The 25,400-nt window shown below is 40.0% G+C and overlaps 1 protein-coding gene across 1 annotated transcript in view; it reads right to left on the bottom strand.

Moving 5' to 3' along the window:
* ablim1b (actin binding LIM protein 1b) overlaps positions 1 to 24,722 on the bottom strand; it is a 422,940-nt gene extending 398,218 nt beyond the window's left edge. The window contains exon 1 of the mRNA XM_087998851.1: positions 24,488 to 24,722. Within this exon, the coding sequence (XP_087854977.1) occupies positions 24,488 to 24,500 (13 nt within the window). The 5' untranslated portion in view covers positions 24,501 to 24,722. The remainder of the gene's footprint in view (positions 1 to 24,487) is intronic.
* Between the last annotated feature and the right edge of the window lie 678 nt (positions 24,723 to 25,400).

Below are 25,400 nucleotides of genomic sequence, written 5' to 3'. Positions count from 1 at the left end.
TGGAATCACATTCCTTCAGCCTTTAAATTTTGAAGGCATAGTTTAAATGTGCATTCTTTTGTTCTTTTCATTTCTTTCTCTTTCCCTCTCTCTCTCTTAATCTAGTCTTCCTTTCTTTTCTGCAGAATCTTAAAGTGATCTAAGCAATATGGACCATGTGAGATTTGTGGAAGCATCACACAAGTCTAGTCCAGTCCAGTACAAAAGATAGGGAGAATTGATTTTCCTTACTGGGTCATTCCATTTGAGTTGAGAAATAAATCAAGCCAAGTATAATCATCAATGAAGAGCGAAACAAATATAAACCATAACTATTTTAATTGTTCGACTTGCATTGTGAGATTTGGATTTCTTCAATTTTTGTTGAGAAAAGTTCTAAATTAACTATTTACTTTTGAAAGATCCCCTTCGACTTTTGTTAATATTGTTTGAGATTGAGGAAAAAAGGCAAAGGCAAACATAATTATTGCTTTGTATTAACTCAATCTATACTGACAAAATGTCAAAGGGTTGAATGATATGGGATGCCATTGTTCACAACACCCTGACTGAAAAGTTGGGGTGAACCCGAGCAGGTAGGACAGGTTTTACACAGACATCTCACAGCCAACTGGCCCTTAATAGGCTGGAGGCAGGATTTCACCTTTCAAAGGCAGGACAACTGCCTTCTGTCAATGTATTAGTTGTACAAGGGGAATGGCAACCACTGTTAATGTTGCACTCTGCTGATGAGGAAGCGAGTTGTGATGGATTGGAAATATTTAGAAGTCAGGGAGGGTTTGGATCTGAGGTTTAAGGGGCCATAGGTGGAGGGCAAGCCCTGTGGAGGTGCTACATCTTTGAAGGTTCCTCCTTTGTGCCCAAGAGGCCATCCGTTGTCCATACTCATCGTTAGTCCATGCCGAGAAGCTTGGTGGGTTGTCACTTGACCTGGGGCTTTCCTGTTAATGTTTAAATGTCAATGATAGATATTAAATTCACACTTAAAGGAGTTAATTGGCTCACTGGCATATAGGTTAATTAACCCCATCTTATTTGCTGTTATGATTGCAATGGAGATGGAGGAAGACTAGGCAGGTAGGCAACAGACTAGCCACCACTATGGGGGTTGGGTTAAATCCAGGTCAAAATGTTTATGGAAAATCAGAGCGGGCATTTTATCAACATTCTGAGGGTACCACCACTGGGACTAAATGCAATTCCTCCCCCTCCAATCCCAGGAACTTTGTCTCTTAGGCAGTTGTTGCTGGAGAACTTTGGCAAGTTACTGCAATACATCTTGTAGCTAGTACGTAATAATGAATGTCGCTGGTGGAGGGGGTGGATGTTACATGAAAACACTCAGCATTTTCTCTTTCCTACATGTTTATGATTTGTGAACTTACAAGGTCAAACTAAAATAAAAATTCAAAGATTTTTATTCCTTACCTCTAAATAATAGAAACAGTGAGAAGGTATATTTTTACAGGTCATATGTAATGGATATTGCTGACTGGTCCTTTTCTACTGGATTAAATGTTTACAAGAAAAGTAATTAGTCAAGGCAATATTTTTCAACAGCATATCCTGTTCTTTATCCACATTTCATACATCTTACATTTCAAAGTACATTGTCCAGAAAAATGTCCAACATAAAATAACTCGCAGTATTTGGGTCAATTATGATGAAAAAAACAGTCATTCGCAGTTAATTTGTTTCAACTACATCCTGTTCATCCAGAAGCAAAATACTGTTGATGCTGAAAAACTCAATTAAACCAGAAAGTGCTGGAAAAACTGAGCGAGTTGCCTAGCACCTGTCGAGAGAGATACAGATATTCATCCTGAAGCTTATTTTCCCCTCTACATTGGTGATAAGTTGCTAGACTATTCCCAGCATTTTCTGGTTTTACTTCATTGATGCACGTTAGCTTTGAATGTTTAATTGCAAAATTATCTCAACTTTTCCTTTAACTGGGTACATTATAGTTCAGTAAAGATCGTTTGATGAGGAAAGGCCATCACTTTCCCAAGTTTGTAGGAAAATCTGATTATTTTCTTGGCATTTCTCCAGATCCCTTCATGAGATAAGTTTGCTTTTGAAAATTCAAATAGAATAAAGCTTGAAAATAATGAATCAACTGAACTTTCAACTGAAATATTGTTGATGATAGGATTAAAATCCTTCTTCATTATTCATAATGGAAACAAACTCCCAAGTTGAAGCAAGTTAAAGAGATCTCATCCCTCATTTTCATAATCCCTAGCTTCTTTCAGGAAGAACTTTGATATTAACAAATGCATCCATTTAAAAAATGGGATTTTATGAATTCATTTTTAAGGGTACGAATGTTACTAGAAATCTGGTATATACTGCATATGCTAAGTTGCCCTTATATGTCCATGTTGCGAGCTTGGTCACTTTAAAGACAGTTAAGAGCCAAGCGACATCAGCATGCAACTAGAGTCACATGCAGTCAGGCCCAGCAAGAATGTTCCAAATGAACAGTTGCTTACCAGCTGACATTTATGACAATCCAAAAGCTTTATGATCAATTTAATTGATAACTTTAAAAATAAATCACATGTTTTTTTTTATTAAGCTAAATTCAAACTGGCTTAGTGGGGTTTGAACTCATGGAGGTCAACCTCATTCATTACACCTGGAGTTCATCGTATGATATTGACCTCAAAATGGAGAGTGCTGCTACCACATGACCACCAACAACATAGCCAGTGGCATTTTAAAATTGTATCCAAACTATCCACCGATTTTAGATAATATACACCTTATAATTTGTCAACAGAGCATCTTTTGGCATGAATAGGACTCTGCCATTTTTGTTAGCAAAAAAGTATCGTTACTCCTTAGAAGTACATTGAGTCATACAGCACAGAAGTACACTCTTCAGTCCAAATCATCTGCACTGACCGGATATCCCAATCTGACCTAGTCCCAGTTACCAGCATTTAGCTCATATCTCTCTAAACCATTCCTATTCACAAACACATCCAGATGCCTTTTAAATATTGTAACTGTACTCGCCTCCACCACTTCCTCTGGCAGCTCATTCCACATACACACACACCACCCTCTGTGAGAGAAAGTTACCCCTCAGGTCTTTTTTTAAATCTTTCCCCTCAAACCTGAAACCTCTTTCCTCGAGTTTTGAACTCCTCAACCTAGGAAAAAGACCTTGGCTATTCAGCCTATCCATGCCCCTCATGATCTTATAAACCTCTATAAAGGTCATCCCTCAGTCAGTGAAGCTCCAGGGAAAATAGTCCCAGCCAACTGGGCATCTCTCGATAACTCAAACCCGGCAAAACCCTTATAAATTTTTTCTGCACCCTCTCAAGTTTAACAACATCCTTCCTACAGAAGGGAATCCAGAATTGTATGCAGTATCCAAAAGTGACCTCACCAATGTCTTGTACAGGCCACAACATGACATTCCAACTCATATACTCAATGTTATGACCAATGAAGGCAAGCATGCCAAACATCGTCTTCACTACCCTGTCTATCTGCAACTCCACTTTCAAGGTACTATGCACCTGTACCCCTTGGTCTCTTTGTTTGGCAACACTCCCCAATGTTATACTATTTACTGTATAAGTCCTACCCTGGTTTACCTTTCCAAAATGCAACACCTCACATTTATTGAAATTAAAGTCCATCTACCACTCCTCAGTCCATTGGCCCATTGGCCCAGCTGATCAAGGTAGCGTTGTACTCTGAGATAATCTTTTTCACTGTCCACTGCACCATCTACTGCGCAAACGTACTAAATAAAAAACAAAAAAAATTGTGAATGCTGTAAATCTGCCAAACCTGCTGAGCTTCTCCTGCAATTTCTATTTTTGTTGTTGGTGCAAACTTACTAACCATACCTCCTATATTCATATCCAAATCATTTACATACATGACAAAAAGCAGTAGACACAGCACTGATCCTTGTGGCACACCACTGGTCACAGGCCTCCAATCCAAAAAGAATCCCTCCACCACCACCCTCTGTCTCCTACCTTCTTGTCAATTTTGTATGCAATTGGCTAGCTCCCTTGGATCACGTGATCTAACCTTACTAACCAGTCTACCACACAGAACCTTGCTGAACACTCTACTGAAGTCCATACAGACAACATCCACTGTCTTGGCTTCATCAATGTTCTTTGTCACCTTTTCAAAAAAACTCAACCAAGTTAGTGAGGCATGATTTCCCATGCACAAATTCATGCCAACTATCCCTAATCAATCCTTGCCTTTTCAAATGAGTGTAAATCCTGTACCTCAGAATCCTCTCCAACAACGACCCATCACTGACGGAAGGCTTACCGATCATTAGCTTTTCCTTACAGCCTTTCTTAAATAATGGCATATTAGACAACCTCCAGTCTTATGGCACCTCATCCATGACTATCGATGATACAAATATCTCAGCAAGGGGCCTAAGCAATCTCTTCACTAGCTTCCCACAAAGTTTTGGGAAACAACTGATCAGGTCTTGGGCCTTTATCTGTTTTAAGACATCCAGCACCCCATCTTCTATAATATGTACACTTATCAAATTTTCTAGCTTCAATGTCCTCCTCTGTTGTAAATAGTAACACAAAATACTTGTTTAGAATCTCATCCATCTCCTGCGGTTCCACACATTGACGGCCTTGTTGATCTACAAGGGGCTCTATTCTCTCCCTAGTTGCTCTTTTGCCCTTAACGTATTTATAAAATCTATTTGGAGTCTCCTTAACTCTATTTGCGAAAGCTAACTCATGTCCTCTTTTTGCCCTCCTGATTTCCCTCTAACGGATGCTCCTTAAAGCCTTTTAGGGACTCACTTGATCCTAGCTCTGTATACCTGATAAATGCCTCCTTTTTCTTGACCAAAGCCTCAATTTCTCTAGTCATCCAGCATTCCCTACGCCAACCTGGCTTGCCATTCATACTAACAGGAACATACTGTCTCTGAACTCTTGTTATTTCATTCTTAAAGGCCTCCCACTTACCAACCATCCCTTTATCTGCGATTAGCTTCCCCAATCAACTTTTCAAAGCTCCTCTCTAATACCATCAAAATTGGCCCTACTTTAACTTTTTGATCAGTTATATCCTTTTCTATAACTATTTTAGAATTAATAGAATAATGATCACTTGCCTCAAAGTGCTCCTCCACTGATATCTTAGTCACTTGCCCTGTCTTATTTCCCAACAGAAGGTCAAGTATTGCGCCTTTTCTGGGAGGTACATCCACATATTGAATCAGAAAATTTCTTGCACGTCTTTAACAAATTCCTGCCCATCCAAGCCCTTAACACTGTATCAGTCCCAATCTATGTTTAGAAAGGTAAAATTTCCCGATAGTACAAGTGTATTTTTCTTACAGATACCTGAAACCTCCTTACATATTTGATTCTTAATTTCCTGCTGACTACTGAGGGGGGGGGGGCTATAGTACAATCCCAACAAGGTGATCATGTCTCTCTTATTTTTAAATTCCATGTGTAATTTCACTGGACAATCTCCCAGGAATATCCTCCCTAAGTTATAACCGTAATGTTATCCCTAACCAAAAATGCACTCCGCCTCCTCTCTTGCCTCCCTTTCCATCCTTCCTGCAGCATCTGTACCCTGGAACATTAAATGGCCAGTACTGTCTATTCCTGAGCCATGTTTCTGTAATATCTATGATATCCCACTCCCATGACATTTTACACTACTAATTTGGAGCAATGAAACACCAATGCTAATATCAGCAATTCAGAAATCAAACAAAAACTCATAATGCACTAAGAGTCATGAATATTTAACTAATTTAGAGTTTCACCAAACAAGATCAGTGCTAAGCTCTTCATTTAATTATGTGGCTACTACAGCATAACATTATGCTGAAGAAAAGAATGATATCAGTTTGAACTCTATCTACATTGCAGTCTCAGCCGTTAGAACGTTACTGATTAATATCTTTAGAACCAAAACAGGGGTAATACCCTGCAAATGATTTGCAGAATATTTCTCAAGTTAATCATTAATATATTATTTTTTTCTCAGGCAATCTCCTTGGTCAAGGATGACTTGTTCCATTCTAGTTTGATAAGTTCTGAGTTGGCTGATAAATCCAGTGCTCAATCTGCAGACTCTGCCAAAGGCAGGCAGTTTGAAGGCATTTGGAGGCATTTGGAGGTTTGCATGCTTTCCCTGAAGGCTTAACTTCATGTCCACATGCTCCTGGCTAAGTGTCTCAACTTGTTCAATATCTTCCTGAATAAATAAACTGTAACGTCCAAGGTGGCAGCTCACCGCCATCTTGTCAAGGGTAGTTAGGGACATGCGATAAATACTGGCCTTGCTAGCAATGCCCATATCCCATATACTAATAAAGCAAATGCCTATTTTTATTGATCACCAGCTGGGGACTTGCATGAATCAGAGGGATGCTTACTCTTTTCAGAGATGCTCTTTGGACATCCCTAAAGAATTTCCATTGTCATCCTAGAGTCTCTAGCCTTCACTAAGTTTTGACTCGAATAGTTATGTTGAGAACTTGGTATCAAGCATAATGTTATTACCCCAGCTGAAGTTCTTACTCAAAATGGCAGAACTCAGACTGCAATCTGACTTGAAAGGTCATATTTTGCTTTGTTTATACATTGGTGGTCTCTCACTGAGATATAAACACACAATGTTGCAGATTTGGTTTTAACAACAAAACAGGGGTTTACCAGGCAAAGGAAATGAAAATGAAATCTAATAAACCAAACTATTTACAAATAATATGCCTCTTAAGATGTTGTGCTCTTTTACAGATCAAAAATATTGCCTCTTTACAGTACCTCATACAGTACTCACACCAGAGTGACACATCTGTACATTTAACAGTAACAGCACCTCATACAATACTCACACCAGACTAACACATCTATCCATTTAACTATGAATTTAATTCCCATTTTGAAGAATCTGAAGTCTCTTCCTGGAGCTCTCATGAATCTCAACATAAATGTCCTCAGCTTCAAATAACATCTTCAGGGTTTTATCCATATATGGGTGGCACAGTGGTTAGCACTGCTACCTCATAGCACCAAAGACCCGGGTTCAATTCCCACCTCAGGCAACTGTCTGTGTGGAGACATTCTCCCTGTGTCTGCGTGGGTTTCCGCCCACAGTCCAAAAATGTGCAGGTTAGGTGAATTGGCCATGCTAAATTGCCCATAGTGTTAGATGTAGGGGAATGGGTCTGAGTGGGTTGCTCTTCGGAGGGTCGGTGTGGACTTGTTGGGCCGAAGGGCCTGTTTCCACACTGTAAGTAATCTGATCTTAAATTACCATATTAGTAAACTCCTTATTTAAAGGTAATTTATTTTTACTATCATCTTCCCTTTTCTGGAGCACTGTTTTACACACGCATCTTCATCCAAGACTTCTGCAGAACTACTCAAAACTGAAACCAAGATGCATTTTTCCTTCAGGCTGTGCATTTCAAGTTCAGAAAAGAATCAAGTCTAGAAACCTCTAACTGAAACCTAACTGAAATCCGTTTATCTTCCCAGTCATAAACTTTGCTAATGTACACAAAAGCCCATTGGTACTAGAGAGGCTATCTTTCTCAAATGTTTTAAAAGAAATTACCATAGCTACAGAAGTACTTACGAGTTAATATTTAAGCCTGCTGACACACAGAAAAACCTAAATGTCACTAACTCTAATTTCAAAACATATAAAATAAATGTTATTAAAATAAAGATAAATTACACACCCAAATTACAATATGAATTATATACTTAAGCCAACCTTTGCTAACAAGCATACAGTCAATAACAAATGCATAATCTACTGAATAAATTTAGAAAATACACAGTCCTGCTGTTTGTGGGGGGTATTTCACCAAACAAAACTTTCAAAGTTAGGTGTTAACTTATCAAAATATATTAAGTATTTTGATAAACATTCTGGAAGGATGACACGGAGGCTCAGTGGCTAGCATTGCTACCTCACAGAGCCAGGGATCTGAGTTTGACTCCACCCTCAGGTGACTGTGTGGAGTTTGCACATTCTTCCTGTATCTGTGTGAGTTTCTTCTGTACTCTAGTTTCCTCCCAGCATACAAACAAGTGCAGGTTAGGTGGATTGGCCATGCTAAATTGCCCTGCAGTATCTAAGGATGTGTAGGCTAGGTGGATCAGCCATAGGGTGGGTCTAGGTGCTCTTCAGAGGGTTGGTGCACAATCAATGGGTGGAACAATCTGCTCCCGTGCTAACAGAATTCTATTGGGAAAAATGAGGATTTGTGTTTCCCTTGTTACTTTTACATTTCAGTCTGATCATTGCAGGCCAGCTGGAATCTGTGCTGATTCTAGCAATGCTCTGATCTTATTAAAGAGCTTTTTAAAATTGGCTTTAGTGAAAGAAATGCCACAGTCAGCAGCTGCTGGTAAAATAATCTATACAGCAGATGGATCTATCTTACAATTACCAATATTTCAATCAAAGCATTTGCTCGCTCTTAAGTACAAATTTGTTATATTGGCCCATTAATGCATGGAACACAATCAAAACCTGCCAGAAATGGAACTTAGCTGTCACAATGTTTTGAGCAAGAGTTACATTTTAGCAGCAACATAAACTGTACTTTTCCAATATCAAACTACTAGTATTTGCTGTTAATTACTTTCTGAGACTCCCCCTTCCACTAGACAACAGATCAATTATAAAGTTCTGAGAAGGAAAAATTGTGCAAAAAAAAAATTCAGTTCACTCATTTTGCATCAAAGTTTAGTTCACTTTAAATCATGCTAGGGTGAATATATGTTGGACCAATGTAATATTTATTGATATTCAGAAGTCCGGATTAAATGACTCCACTCAGATTCCAATTGCAACTTAACTGACACCTGCATAATTGGATTCAGGGAAACCTGCCATGGAAGAACAATCAACAAGGCAAAGAACCAAAAAGGTAAAACTAGTTTAGCGTTTTCAAGGTTTTGTTGGGAATGCAACAAGGAGTCCCTGGCTCAATGTGCGTGTGGCTCCTCTTCAGACGGCAAGGATATTTATCTGGAGGGTTCAATCCTTTGAATATAAAATTGATTAAACCTCAGACAAATTAAGCAACAAAGCAATGTCATACTTGTTAATTGTTTGTCTGTAAGTATTACTAGCAATAGCTGGACATTCTTTCATGTCATATTTCTTTTTGTTAGCCATTTTTCCAGAACAGAGAACAACTTTGGTTGTTCTTTCTAAAACTGTGATTCTTTCTTCTTGAATAATGTAAAATGTGTGATAACATTAACCATTGCTGTAAGAGAAATAAGAAAGAGAGGAAGTCAATTACGTTTTAGACAGTGCTGGACTCTTTAGATTTAAACTGTGATCAAACAATTACAAAATTAATGCAAGCTCATCAACCTGAAATGTTGGACCTGAATTTAACCCAACTCAAAACTCATTAATTAGTGTTAAAATTAAGTCCACTAACTCTTTTTCTCTCCTCATGAATACTGCCTGACCTGCTGACTATTTCCATCATTTTCTGTTTATATTCCAGATTGTCAGTGTTCACAGTATCTTTTTTGCAGAACTTGAATTTGTTCAATGGCAATAGAACAAATCAACAACAATAAGTTGCATTTATATTGCAACCATAATAAAATGTCTCAATGGACATCACAGCGACATTGCAAAGAAACATTTTACACGGAATCACATTAGGAAATGTAAGTGAAGATGACAAATACTTGGTCAAAGAGGTAGATTTTTAAGAGTGTTGAAGGTGAAAGCAAGACAGAGATATGTCAGGAGAAAATTCCAGACGTTAGATTACAGACAGTTAAAGACACAGTGGTGGAGTAATTACAGTCAGGAAAGAGGCCAAGGAGAGATTTGAAAATAAGAATGATAATTTAATCATCTTAAAATAATTATTTAAATGCAGATTATAGACCTTCATAACACACAAAGAAGTTATGTGTATAATTTCCAACTATTTTTAACTGAGCAGATTTTAAATTGAATAATCATAAAAAATAAAATTCCAGTTTATAATATACAGAGATGAGTACCTCATATGAAAAGGCTATAATGTTCATTTTTCTTACTAGGCCCTCTCAATTCAATTATTTTTGCCACAAGATGCAATTTAAGTTATTTAGGCCTATGACCACATGTCTGGAATTCAGAATCCTGGCAATCAATTTTGAACGGTCATTTCTCAGTGAGCTGGCAGATTTCTTTGCAGCAAAGTTTTTAAGTTCAAGGAAGCATAGTCTTAAAATTACAGCTTAGTTCCTCAGGAAGTAAGTCAGAAAGTATTTTCTCACACAAAGGGTAGGGAAAATCTGGAACAATTGCCTCTTAAAAAAGTTATTAAATCACGAAGCATTTCTTAGTCAACAGTATTAAGGTGTTTAAACGTGCAGATCAGTCATGATCAATTGATTAATTGAATAGTTTTGAAGGGCTAAATCCTACTCCTAATTCTAAATTCCTACTTATGGTTCTATGAAAGGCTATATGGGTTTGAGGCATCGCCATTTGTAAAGATCGTAATTATTTATCATAAATGTCAGAGCATATCTTTCTGATTACGTAGACATATTTTTTGAAATTCCCTTGGAGGATTATGAAAATCTCCTGTGGAATCTCATTTGATCTTGGATCACAGAAAGTGTTCTAAATGTAATCTTGTACATTTATATGGTGTTTTGGTAAAGAGATCTACTCTTGTACATCTCTCTTGGGAGAGTATTTTATTACAATTTTCATTTCTGGAAAGGCTACTGTTCAGCTGCTATCAATATAACCTCCACAGTAATCAACTTAAGACTTGCCGTGTCTGAGGAGAAATGCTTTTTGCATCAACTCCATCCAATTATTTTCAAAATTGATTCCCTTAAGTACCTCAACTCTATGCCAAGAAACTTCATCAGCTTTCTGGAAAAGAGACCTCCATTAAATCAAAGTTAAATCTGGTGGAAAGTGGATTGATTTTCAAAGGGAATAGAATGTCAAACACTGGCCACAGTAGACAGAGTACAGCACTGAAGATGCTTCAGAAATTCTGTACAGAACATTATGTGTAATGTGAGCAATCACTCACTTTGTCATGGTTAAAATGTACACTCCAGTTAAAATATATCCACTCTTAGGCATTACACTGGTTCAGGGCCTGGCTGTACCTTATGGCATATTACAGTGCTTCTCACTGAGACAGCTAATGATTTGAGTTCAGCTGCTAAGTAAACCAAGAAGAATTCAAGAAATTCAAGTAATGGGTATCACTACTCACCTTCCTGTTATGCAGGTTAAACAGCCATAATAGCAGAGAGTATCTGCTTAAACCCCTTACTTAAAGAATAGTACAGACAGGGTCATTAAAAATTGCTATTCAAAAGTATGTGCTGTAACATTCAGTGAACTGTTCTTCACATAGTTTTGTACTTATGAGATGAAAACTAAGTACAGAAGTCTTTTTTTAAATGTGGTCATGCAATTTGGGTATAGCATTTATTGCCCATGCCTAATTGCCTGGAGGGCAATTAAGAGGCAACCATATTGCTGTGGGTCTGGAGTTACATATAAGTCAGACCAAGTAAAGATGGGAAATCTCCTCCCCTAAAGGGTATGAGTGAACCAGATAGGTTTTTCCAATGATTGACCATGTTTTGTGGTCATCGTTAGACTCCTAATTCCTGATTTTTAGGGAATTAGGATTTCACCATTTGTGATATTTATCAATCTATTGATGAAACTGTTGAATCACTACTGTTCATCAATCTCACTGGAATAAAAATGCACTATTATAAGTAGTCATGAGTATGGAATTAGAGTATTATTAAAAAAAGACACATTTGTCTAAAATTTTCATCTTGCGTATATCAGAACAATTCACAAGAAATTCTAAATTAAAAAGAAAACAACATTTATACGGTATGAGAGGAGAGTGCTGATTAGTTGACATGTGAATTCTGATTGCCAGAGGCGTTGCCATGGATAATGCACCAGTTAGATGATGATTAAATATCAAGCTTTGTTTACATATGATGACAGGCAGGATGATTCTGATTAGTCAAGGCATTGCTCTGAGAAATTAACTAAAGAACAGCTATTTTGGAAAGCTGAAACACACTGTTTGTGTACACATTCTTTCTGTCTGCCTGGAACACACTTTCACATTTTAATTTTTGTCAGATATTACCAAAATGGCAAGTGTCTTCAATATATTTTTGTTTTCGCTCTTTTTTTGTTATTCTCATAATCTGTCCATTTCTGTCCCTTTCCAGTTATTTCCCTTTCTGTATTGACACTTCCTTCTCAGTCCTTGCATTTTTTTTTTCAAAGCAATCTGTTTTTTTAAAAAAATTGTTTATGTGGTATGAACATTACTGGATAGGCCAGCATATATTGTCCATCCCTAGTTACCCTTGAGAGGTGATGAGCTGCCTTCTTGAAGCAATGCAGTCCTTAGTATATTGGTGCACTGACAGTACCATTTGGAAGGAAGTTCCAGGATTGTGATCCAACAACAGTGAGAGAATGGTTATGTGGTTTCAAGTCAAGAATATGGGAAACTGCAGGAGGTGATATTCCCATGCATCTGTTGCCCATGTCCTTCTAGGTAAAAGTCACAGATTTGGAAGGCACTGTCAAAGGTGCTAAGGTGAGTTCCTTCCATGTGTCATGTAGATGGTACACACTGCTGCCATTGTACATAGGTGGTATAGGGAGTGAATACTGAAAGTGGTAAACTGGCCACCATCAAATAGGATATCTTTTCTGGATAGTGTCAAACATTGAGCATTGTTGAAGTTGGACTCATCCAGGCAATGAAGTATACTCATCATACTCCTGGCTTGTGCCTTGCAGATAGTGGACAAGACCTGGTGAGACAGGAGATTAGTTACTTACTAGAGAACTCCTAGCATCTTGTAGCCACAGATGGCTGGCAAAGTTCAGTTCAGTTTGAGTCAATAGTCACTCCCACGATATTGGTAGTAGTAGGAATTTCATTGATGATTATGCAATTGAATGTCAAAGGGAGAGGGCTAGATCTGTGTTGTTGTAAATGATTATTTCCTGGCACTTTTGTAGCAGTAATGTCACCTGCCATTCATCAGCCCAAGTGTAGATGTTGACAAGGTTTTGCTGCACATGCACATAATCACCTTTCATATCTGCCTAATGGTTAATGATGCTGGACACTGTGCAATCATATGCAGAACATAACCCACTTCTGACTTTATTATCAGATCATTAAAGAAGCAGCTGAAGATATTTGGGTCTTGGACACTACCCCAAGGAATTTCTGTAGTGATACCCTTGCAATGAGATGATTGACCTCCAATAATCATGACTCTCTTTCTTTGTGCTTAGTATGACTCCAACAAGTGGTGAGTTTTCCCCGTGATTCCCATTGATTCTAGACTGCTGTGATGCCACTTCTGGTTAAATGTTGCCTTAATGTCAAAGCAATCACTCTCACCTCACCTCTGAAGTTCAACACTTTTGTCCATGGTTGGATCAAGTGTATGATCAGATCTGATCAGGAGTTGAGTGACCCTGGCAGAATGCAAACTAAGTGTCAGTAAGCAGGCTATTGCTGAGTAAATGCTACTTGATAACTTCATTGACAACTCTGTTCATCATTTTGCTGATGATCAAGGATAGACAGATAGGGTATTAATTGGTCAGGTTGAACTTTTCCTTGTTTTTGTAGACACGACATACCGAGGCAGTTTTCCAAGTTGTTGGGTAGTGCTGCCGCCATATTAGAATAGCTTGGCTCAGGGTGTAGCATACCTTGGAGCACATGTCTTTATTACTATTGATGGAATATTGTCAATGCCCACAACATTTGCAGTATCCAGTGTCTTCAGCCATTTCGTAATGTCCAAATTGTCTGAAGACTCACATCTAAGATGCTGGGGACCACAAGAGGAGGCTGAGATGGATCATCCGTTCAGCACTTCTAGCTGAAGATATTTCAGCCTTGTCATTTGTACCGAAATGCCGGGCTACCTAAACATTGATCGTGGGGATACTTCAGGAGCCTTCTTCCCCTTTGGTTAGGAGATACCCAGGTGTTCCAGGTTCCTGTTGCCCCAATTTCCTCTCTGAAAAATTATTAGCTTGCACTTTTAGCAATGGTTACACAAACATTTCATAAATATTACTGTGTAAGGATGAACGGCAAATGGCTGCTGCACAAAACTATGCCCATATAAATAAATTTTCAGACAAATTTTCAAGATTTAAGTTAATTGCCAAAAAACTCAATGGGAAAATGAAGAGTTTTTTTTGGAACTCAGCAGAATGTTATTATCTGGAATGAGCTGCGTGAAAAAATAGCTGAAGGAGATTTAATGGTTACTTACAAAAAATGATTATACTCAAAAAAAGTGAATTTTTCCAGATCATTGTGTAAGAGCAGAGCAGAGGATTAATTAAATCATTCTTTGAGGAGTAAGTACAGATATTATAGGCCAAATGATCTCTTTCTCTCTGGTATTATTATGCATTCATAAATAATTTTCTCTTCTATGTACTGTCAAATTGTTTCCGTAGTTAGTAAACTTGGATGCTTTAAAGAAATATTAGCAAAAGTGTGTATTAATTTTGGCAGACTACAATCACAGGTTTGAATCAAAAATGGTGGCATCTTTTCTATAATTAAGAAACATATGAAACTAAAATAATCATCCATTGTTTGACACCAGATAACAAGCAATTGCAATACTTTATGGCATCAGTATCTGTTATATGAATGTTAAACTTAAATTACCTGTGCCCAAAGTGTCAAATACCAGGATTAAACCTGTGAATTTTCACTTGTACCCTGTCCAGTTTCAGTTGCCTCCCAAATGCCAGAATTTAAAAATAAATTCCATGGGGAGTGAAAAGCCCACTTTATGTGCAAGTGTACACAGTATTTTAGGTCATGTGATCTAAATATAGGCAGGAATATTTTCTCAGTTCCATGATCTAATCTCAAGAATTTAGTTCAACATTTATTGGGATGAATATGTAGAAAATATTCAATGGCACATTTTAGATCAAAGTGTTCATTCTGAGGGATAAATCTAGCAACTGGGGTGGCACAGTGGCTCAGTGCTTAGCACTGCTGCCTCACAGTGCCAGAAATCCAGGTTTGATTCCCACCTCGGGCCACTGTCTGTGTGAAGTTTGCACATGCACTCCGTGCCCGCGTGGGTTTTCTCTGAGTGCTCCTGTTTCCTCCCACAATCCAAAGATGTGCAGGTCAGGTGAATTGTCCATGCTAAATTGCCCAGAGTGTTAGGTGCATTAGTCAGGGGTAAATAAAGGGTAGGGGAATGGATCTGGGTGGGTTACTCTTCGGAGGGTGGGTGTGGACTTTTTGGGCCAAAGGGCCTGTTTCCATAATGTAGGAATCTAATCTCACCTCAGGAAAGCATTATGTCTAAGGAGTAATTTCTGTTAATTATATTGAGTAAACTATTCAAATAACTGAAAGAACTTATATTCAGCAGAATAACAAAAAATAGTTAAGGTATATACAAATTGGCTATTAAAAGACTTTTAACACTATTAAACCTGCCCCATCCAATCATGGTACAAACACATACGCAGTTGATCTGTTAGATAGCTGTGTAACCTCTTAGTGGATGCAAATGAAACATAGCCAAAATTGTTTTTATCTATGGGTGATAAATAAAGTGTACCTCAGATAGCATACTTATGAGCCTTATTATATACAAAGATTTTATGACACAATATGAAGCAGGATGCCTAAGCATCACATTTCATCATTCAAAAAACTAGATTTTATAATCACTATGTTCATTGACCATAATATTGACATTAATGACTCCTCCATAGCACAAGATGTAACTTCAGAACCATACTTAAATGCCCTTCTGGAAAATGCTTATACTGTTGCTCCTGTGACATACCAGGAAAGATAGACACAGTAATGGCAATGAGTTCAGAATACACAATCAGGTACAATCACATTTTTAGATTTGATTCCCTACAATATGGAAACAGGCCCTTCGGCCCAACAAGTCCACACCGACCCTCTGAAGAGTAACCCACACAGACCCATTCCCCTATCCTATAATGACCCCGACTAATGCACCGAACACAATGGGCAATTGAGCATGGCCAATTCACCTGGTCAGCACATCTTTGGATTATGGGAGGAAACTGAAGGAAACCCATGCAGACAGACACAGGGAGAATGTGCAAGCTCCACACAGACAGTGACCCAAGGCGGGAATCAAATCCGGGTTCCAGATGCTGTGAGGCAACAGTGCTAACCACTGAGCCACCATGCCACTCACTTTTCTTAAGGAACATAAAACAGTTAGCACTTCTTCAGAATCGCACTTCGTGAAAGGCATCAAGCATCCACAGTTTTGTGACAGGGAAATTGTAAAAATTCCAACGAAATGTCTCTAAATTGACATTATCACTATAACTTGGGTGAGGCCTTTGCCTCACTAAAAATGATAACTACTGCAACAATTTCTGAGACTCATTCTTCCCCCCAAATCTCTAACCATATCAACTTCTCCCCTCATACAGCTGATGCAAAGTTTGCTGTGGTCTGACATCCTCAGTGCCATGTCGCCGAGATCAGGGTACTTAAAAACTATGATAAAATTGCTCTACCATTTCGCAGGGGAAATCCTGTAACTTCATTCTAGCAAATTGTACCATTTTATACAAGCTACTTTTTTTACCATAAACCTGAACATCTTGAAGAGCAAGTGCTAGCAACCAACAATCTGCTGGCCATGGCACTCCCTTCCATGATATATGCTACATATTTTGAGGATATCTGAAACAGATTGCCTTACGTTTTGAGTAAAGGTCAACTTGGAAGTACACTGATTATCCAGCACTATTACTACAGGGTCATGTTATCAGCAACTTTGAAACCCACTCAACTTGACACAAGCCTGTCCTTAAATGACAACCAGAGATGCAAACTTTCCAACAGAGGTAAATTGACTGCAATCAGGCACAAGTGGCCCTAGTGATTATCACCTCCGTAACTCAGGAATGCCAAGTTAAATTAAAGCACTCCTATGACCAACCAGCTCAGCAACAGAATGAAGTTTGAACCTGGGTCCTTTCTGGTCTTTATCACTGAACTACTCAAGAGATAGCTTCACTCAGCCTTTAGAAACGTCAATCAATTAATGTTCTCAAAGTGTAACTCTGTTTCTACCTTTTGAGAACAATGGAGAAGTAGCTGGAAAACTGCTACCTCACAGATAAATATTCATCTTCACTGCCTAGTTTATTAGAGTAGATCATCTGACTTTTATAGAACCCATTTAATTTCCATTCCAGGTGCTTGTCATCACGTTGTCAGAGCATCAGATTACACAGGCAGTGAAGGCAATAGTCTACCTCTGTAATAGAGGGTACATAATCTCAGATTTTAAGTGTCCAATGCCTCAGCGCATTGAAGTAACAGCAAAGTAACTCCATGAACGTAGACAAGTACTGTCAAAAGTTAAAATTACTTTTCAGAAGAAAGGTCACTGAGCCTGAAATGTTTACTTTGCTTTCTATCCTGAGATGCTTCCAGAACCTGCTGAATTTCCAGCAATTTCTGTTTCACATTTCCAGCATTTGCAGTTTTTTAATTTCAGTTTTAAATGTCAAGTTATACAAGCTGCATAATAAAAAAAAGGCAAAAGTACAGTGAATAAGTACATAATTAAGCAATTTCAGAAACAAATCTATAACCCTCATTATGAGAGTTTGCAGGTTCATGTTTCCTAGTATCACAGAATGAAATATTTCTTTGGATTCTATTGTTCCCAGCTCAGTTAATACGTGGGTGCTACAAGTTAGTCCAGTTCAGTCATTATGAAATGTAATTACTACCAATCCATATTTAAATATGGTTGGCAAACAGTCTGGCTTTAATCTATTTCCATCATTCTTGATTTGTTTATAAATGTGTGCACTTGCACCCTCAATGATTTTCCAATGACTACTATAGTTTACCATGTGAATTTCCTTTAGGCGTAAGGTACTAGCAGCAATGAAAGTAAATGAATGTCTTTTAATACTTATAGATTTGATCACAGTGAATTAGGACTGATGAAATTGTCTAATCATTCATTAGAGATCAGTCACTATCCAAGTATCATAATATAGCTTCTTCACAGCTGGTATTCAGCTCTCCCAGCAGAAGGTAAAAAAATTATTAAGCTTATGTACTTATAGTATGATGGAATAGTTAGTCACTATTTAAATAAAGGAAGAAGAGAGCATTTAGTGACACATTTAGCTCTGAAACAAACCAGCTCAAAATCTTGTAGATTTCTGATGATTTTATAGAGCGGGTGTGACCAAAGGAAAGCTATAATCACTGACAAATTTATTACAGAGCTACTTTGATGCAATACATGAATAATATGATGCTCCTGTTATCACTTCTGACTGCATAATTTGTCAAACAAAATTATTCAAATGAATAAATAAAACTATTCAAAGAAAATTTATTTTCAAATATTAATTAGATAAAAATCCTGCAGTTCATCATCAGTTCATTGAATTACAATACCCATAATCCAAAATAATGCAAATCTGCTTAATCACTGCAGTTATTGATTCTAATTGTGCAACAGTTTTGCACTTGTACCATATCTTTGTTTTAAAACAGTTATTTAAATAAAACTGTGACTTAAAAAAAATGAAATTATTCACTTGTTATAAATGAATGACCTCAGTGGTATTATATTCATTTAGAGTTTCTAGACCTAACTATGGATGACACTCATAATTTTGCCGATACGTTGAATTCAATGTAAGTCTTTGCATTACATGCAAACTAACTATATAGTATCTATGATGACAATATATTGCCAGTATGCCTTCATGAAGATGACCTTAGCATAAATGGAGAATGCCACTTAATATTACCAGTGAGTAATTCAATTTTTCCATAAAGGACAACTCCATAAGATCTGAAATTAAAAGATAACCTAATATCAATCATGTAACCATTGTTAATTGTTGTACAACATTATCTGGTTCACCAATGTCCTTTGGGGCAGAAAATCTGCCAATCTTACCTGGTCTAGCCTATATTTATCTGCTGATCCACAGGAATATGATTGATTCTTAATTACCCTTTAACTGGTCTAGCAAGCCACTTGGTTCCAGGGCAGTTAGGGATGGGCAACAAATGCTGGCCTAGTCAGTGATGTTCGCATCTCATGAAAAATAAAACCTCAGTTAATGATACACACTGTAAAACAAGGACAAAGGCACTGTTTGCATGTGTATGTTAGTGTATAGTTTTATTAACAGTATGCTGAATACCTAGGAGTTACAGGTAATAAGGTCAACTTGTGAATTAATTAATTAATTGTATTGCACTGTATGGGCATGGGGTTGGTTTATGAGGAGAGACTGAGTAGATTGGGATTATATTCATTGAAATTCATAAAAATGAGGGAGGTCTTATAGAAACATATAAAATTATGAAGGGAATGGATAAGATATCAGTAGAGAGGGTGTTTCCACTGGCAGGTGAAACTAGGACAAGAAGGCATAGCCTCAAGACTTGAGGGAGCAGATTAAGGACTGAATTGAGAAGGAACTTCTTCACCCAGAGGGTTGTTAATCTGTGGAATTCTTTGCCAAGGGGAGTAGTTGACACTACATCACTAGGAGGAGAAAGTGAGGTCTGCAGATGCTGGAGATCAAAGTTGAAACTTTATTGCTGGAACAGCACAGCAGGTCAGGCAGCATCCAGGGAACAGGAGATTCGACGTTTCGGGCACAGGCCCTTCTTCAGGAATGAGCAGAGAGTGTTCAGCAGGAGAAGATAAAAGGTAGGGAGGAGGGACTTGGAGGAGGGGCGTTGGAAATGTGATAGGTGGAAAGAGGTCAAGGTGAGGGTGATAGGTCGGAGTAGGATGGAGGCGGAGAGGTCAAGAAGAAGACTGCAGGTCAGGAAGGCGGTGCCGGGCTGGAGGGATTCGGCTGAGACAAGGTGGGGGGAGGGGGTATGAAGAAACTGGTGAAGTCCAAGTTCATCCCCTGTGGTTGGAGGGTTCCCAGTCGGAAGATAAGACGCTCCTCCTCCGACCGTTGCGTTGTTGTGGTTTGGCGGTGGATGAGTCCAATGACCTGCATATCCTCGGTGGAGTGGGAGGGGGAGTTGAAATGCTGTGCTACAGGGTGGTTGGGTTGGTTCGTCTGGGTGGCCCAGAGGTGCTCTCTGAATCGCTCCGCAAGTAGGTGGCCTGTCTCCCCAATATAGAGGAGGCCACACCGGCTGCAGCGGATGCAGTAGATGATGTGGGTGGAGGTGCAGGTGAATCTGTGGCGGATATGGAAGTTTCCTTTGGGGCCTTGGAGAGAAGTGAGGGGGGAGGTGTGGGCGCAAGTGTTGCACCTCCTGCGATTGCAAGGGAAGGTGCCGGGAGTGGAGGTTGGGTCGGTGGGGGGTGTGGATCTGACAAGGGAGTCGCGGAGGGAGTGGTCTCTACGGAAAGCTGATAGGGGAGGGAAATATATCCTTGGTGCTGGGGTCTGTTTGGAGGTGGCGGAAGTGACGGCGGATGATGCGCTGTACATGGAGATTGGTGGGGTGGTAGGTGAGGACCAGTGGGGTTCTGTCCTGGTGGCGGTTGGAGGGGCGGGGCTCAAGGGCGGAGGAGCGGGAAGTGGAAGAGATGCGGTGGAGGGCACCGTCGACCACGTCGGGGGGGAAATTGCGGTCCTTGAAGAAGGAGGCCATCTGTGTTGTACGTATTTTGAACTGGTCCTCCTGGGAGCAGATGCGGCGGAGACGAAGGAATTGGGAGAATGGGATGGCGTTTTTACAGGGGGCAGGATGGGAGGAGGTGTAGTCCAGGTAGCTGTGGGAGTCGGTTGATTTGTAGTAGATGTCCGTGTTGATTCGGTCGCCTGAGATAGAAACAGAAAGGTCTAGGAAGGGGAGGGAGGAGTCCGAGACTGTCCAGGTGAATTTGAGGTCGGGGTGGAAGGTGTTAGTGTAGTGGATGAACTGTTCAACCTCCTCGTGGGAGCACGAGGTAGCGCCGATACAGTCATCAATGTAGCGAAGGAAAAGATGGGGGGTGGGGCCAGTGTAGTTGCAGAAGATGGATTGTTCCACATACCCTACGAAGAGACAGGCATAGCTGGGGCCCATGCGGGTGCCCATGGCTACTCCTTTTGTTTGGAGAAAGTGGGAGGATTGGAAAGAAAAATTGTTCAGGGTGAGGACCAGTTCGGTCAGTCGAAGGAGGGTGTCGGTGGAAGGGTACTGGGTGGTACGGCGGGAAAGGAAGAAGCGGAGTGCTTTGAGTCCTTCGTGATGGGGGATGGAGGTGTACAGGGACTGGATGTCCATGGTGAAGATGAGGCGTTGGGGACCGGGGAAGCGGAAATCCTGGAGGAGGTGGAGGGCGTGGGTGGTGTCACGAACCTAGGTGGGGAGTTCTTGGACTAATGGGGACAGGACCGTGTCGAGGTATGCCGAGATGAGTTCGGTTGGGCAGGAGCAGGCTGAGACGATGGGTCGTCCGGGGCAGTCAGGTTAAGCTAAGATAAATGTTTTTGAAAAATAATGGAATTAAGGGATACGGTCAGAGTGAAGGTGAGTGGTTCTGAGTCCACGAAAAGATCAGTCATGATCTTATTGAATGGTGGAGCAGGCTTGAAGGGCAAGATGGCCTACTCTTGCTCCTATTTCTTATGTTTGTGTGGAGTGCTACTTATCATGGTTGCCTAACATGCAAAACCAGGTAGGCATAGTGCTAAGATTAGGCATCAACTAGTGACGCAAAGGTATGTTGCTCCCATTTCTTGTTGCAAATTAATTGGATCCATCAGTTACCGTCTTGTGGTGCATTGGTAATGTAACTACCTCTGGACAAGAAGGTCTAGGTTCACATGCAACCCGAACTGGAGGTATACCATAGCCTGATCAGAACGATTAATTTTTTTTATTCAGATGTGTATAAAAGAGATCAGCCAGAAAGTGGCTCAGGTTTATGTTAGATTAGATTAGATTAGATTAGATTAGATTAGATTAGATTAGATTAGATTAGATTACTTACAGTGTGGAAACAGGCCCTTCGGCCCAACAAGTCCACACCGACCCGCCGAAGCGTATAGCACCCAGACCCATACTCCTACATTTACCTCTTCACCTAACACTATGGACAATTTAGCATGGTCAATTCACCTAACCTGCACATTTTTGGATTGTGGGAGGAAACCGGAGCACCCGGAGGAAACCCACGCAGACACGGGGAGAATGTGCAAACTCCACACAGAGATTCGCCTGAGGCGGGAATTGAACCCGGGTCTCTGGCGCTGTCAGATGCTGCTTGAAGTAAAAATCTAACTGGAAAGTTTATGCCTGGACTTGGTCTTAGAATGCTTAACCATTAGTGAACAACACTATAATTCTAATTTGAATTGTTACTATCAATCACCACTGGAAAAATCAGTTTTCTCCAACAGAATGAAGTAATGATGATGAAATTAATAAATCTGTTAAAAAATGTTTTGCCTAGTTTAGTACCTACTTAGCATTTTACTAGAGTGTAAGACCTGGGTTAATGTTTAATTGCGGAGTGAAATTTTAATTTAAAAATACTCTAACTTAGAGAAAAGATTATTGCTAACAGACCCAGTAAGAGGTAATATGCAAGTGTGTAACCTAATCAAGGCACACAATTCTTATTTTTGGCTAATGTACCTGCCCCATCTGTAAAGAAAGGAACTAACATCATCTGAAACTACTTTTCTTTCTATTAAGAACATATGATAAATCTTTTCCTATCGGCTTTCCAATGTGCTGCCTTCCCTTTTCAAAGTGTTACTTTGTGCCAGTAAATGGTACCTCAGTAAATGCTTCCCCATCTCCTATGAAGACAAGCATCATGTAAAAGATGACGCATCCAAAACTGAACTCCTCAAATAAATATAAATTAACTCAAATTAAAATGCTTAGTAGGCCATGGTTGAGTGAAACAACAGAGGATGTGCTGCATTCACCAAATCACTTCCAATGGACCACGTGTCGCTGTACCGCAGGTTGACCTGAATATATAAGCAAAGGTCAACTATACTGCTAAAGTCATACCTTTGTTTTGCTTTAGCCAACATAGGCGGAATTAGGAGGTAGTTATTTTGGGAAATTGTAGAATCGAAATCAGTAAAACTACCGGGTACTAGGTGCTTTCAATGTCAGATCTATTTGCAGAGATTCACCAGTACATTAGTGGTTAGAACAATTCAGCTATGAAGAGATACTAGATAGATTATGGTTGTTTTCCTTAGAACAGACAAGGCTGAGGGGGGCTGGGGCTGACTGAAGTGAACAATTGAAGCGCCGGAGCACCCAAGGCAACAGGGTAAGTGCTGGAAAATGGGATTAGAGTACACAGACGTGAATGACTGGCCCGCACGCAATGGGCCGAAAAGTCTTTTTCTGTCCATCTAACAATTCTTTGGCTATCTGGGGAGCTTGGTGTAGAGAAATTCAACTTATCAGATTGGTTTTGTCATGTAAAGGGTTAAACTGCATTTGGAAAACGCGACGATCAATCAGGGTGACTGATCCTTTCAAGATATGCCTATGATTATTCTCAGTGTCTATTTTTGTATAACTAATCCACTGAGAATTATGTCTTCATCATACACGAGAGTAATCTGCTGCTGGTGTACTCCACACTCCGAGTGAAATCGCACCCTTCAGTTACAACTGAAATAGCAGAGGGAGCAGCAAATCTCTCTCTCTCGGAATTCTACCCTGGCTCGCTCCGCAATTTCAGGCTGCTGCTCCGAAGGCTAGAAAAACTTCAGATGCTCCTGTCTACATGAGAAGGTACCAAAATAACGATATCAGAGCAGGTGCCGCATAGGCGCTGGGAGCACTGCTGGGGAGGATCACACATTACAGGCTGTTATCTGCATCCACTATAGTCCGATGCTGCTCCTGTTAACAGGAACACTAACCTCTTTGCCCACCAGTCTCAACTAACCAGGGAGGTCCCGAGAGACAGGTCCATCCTCAATGTTGGCCCGAGCGTTGCTCACAGATTAGTGAGGTCTGAATTCACAATTTAATTTCATGCAGAAGGCGCTGTGCATGGAGTGGGCTTTCTGAAAGAAACCTGGACCACTACTCGGGCTAACCTGACACGACAAACACTGTTCTCTGCGGCAACGACACATCTGAAAGAGCAGCCCGGAATCTGCCTACCCCTTCATCTCACCGGCGCTGCGTGGTTTGATGTAATACACCCATCTGAACTGTACAAGAACACGCATCTGCAACCAACACACAGGGAGCAACGGCCGTCCATTCTGCACGATCTTAAATCAATGAAACAAAAACTCATCTGCATCAGAAGTCACACAGAGAGCCTGTCCCCAGCAGCCGGTGGGGGATCCTTAACCATTTGCAGAGATGAAGGTTATAGAGGACTGAGCTTTTCCCCATTTCCATTTCCCCCGTCTGCAGTCACTCACCTCGGGTGGACATGCCTGGGAGGATCTGTTCACCACACACGGTCGGCAGGTAGTGAGAGAGACAGGGAAAGGAGAATCTCCCAAGGATTTAGGAACCTGCCGGAGTCTTCAGCTGGGGCTGGTCCTCGGCGCGGCTGCGTGACCGGTGCGTAAGGTACGTGGGCTGGAAGAATAACAAGTGCAGAGTACCGTACCGCCGCCCGACAGGCGGATGGCACCAGTTTAAATGGGCACCTCCTTCCCCACAGGCGCCTCCCTTCCCACAACATCACCAAGTGACCCTGCGGCTCACGTAACGATTTGTCGTCAATGTCAATCCATGGTACTGAGTACTGTTGTGTTTCAATGTAGCATTCTGACCATGCAATATTGTAGCCGCATTAATACTGCCCTGAATGCTGTAGTATTCATTATTTATACCGTTTATAACTGGGTGCTGAATATAATGTTTGGGAGGAGAGGACGCCCCAGAGAGTTAAGGGAAAGGAACAAGAAAGGTGCAATTACACTGGTCTGTGTGGGTCTATGGGTTATCAACTCGAACAAAAGATGTTAAAAAAAAACATATTCCCAAGGAATTTACACAGAAGCGAAGAATTATAGATAAGTTAAAATGGAGAACGTTAATCATCCAGGTACATGTTGGGACAGTAGTAGTATCAAGGGCCAGAAAGGTGCAAGAGTTCTCAAAGCTTTTCCAGGACAGTGCTCCAGAGCATATTTCCTGTCCAATTAAAAAAGACCCTGCTTACTATATACTACCAATTTCGAAATGGATACTGCATTGAACATTTACCCCTCTATTACACATAGGTGATCCAAGTATTTTGATTATTTCATCTATCCTTCTATACTGTTACCATCTCTATAATATAATCCAGGATTGACCGATAATAAATGTTGTTAAGCAATC

This window comes from Chiloscyllium plagiosum, unplaced genomic scaffold (assembly GCF_037043375.1).
Source record: "Chiloscyllium plagiosum isolate Xiang-an unplaced genomic scaffold, Cpla_swu_hap1 HiC_scaffold_22, whole genome shotgun sequence".
In the NCBI taxonomy this organism is placed as follows: Eukaryota; Metazoa; Chordata; class Chondrichthyes; order Orectolobiformes; family Hemiscylliidae; genus Chiloscyllium; species Chiloscyllium plagiosum.
This window is presented reverse-complemented; position numbering and strand designations above follow the sequence as displayed.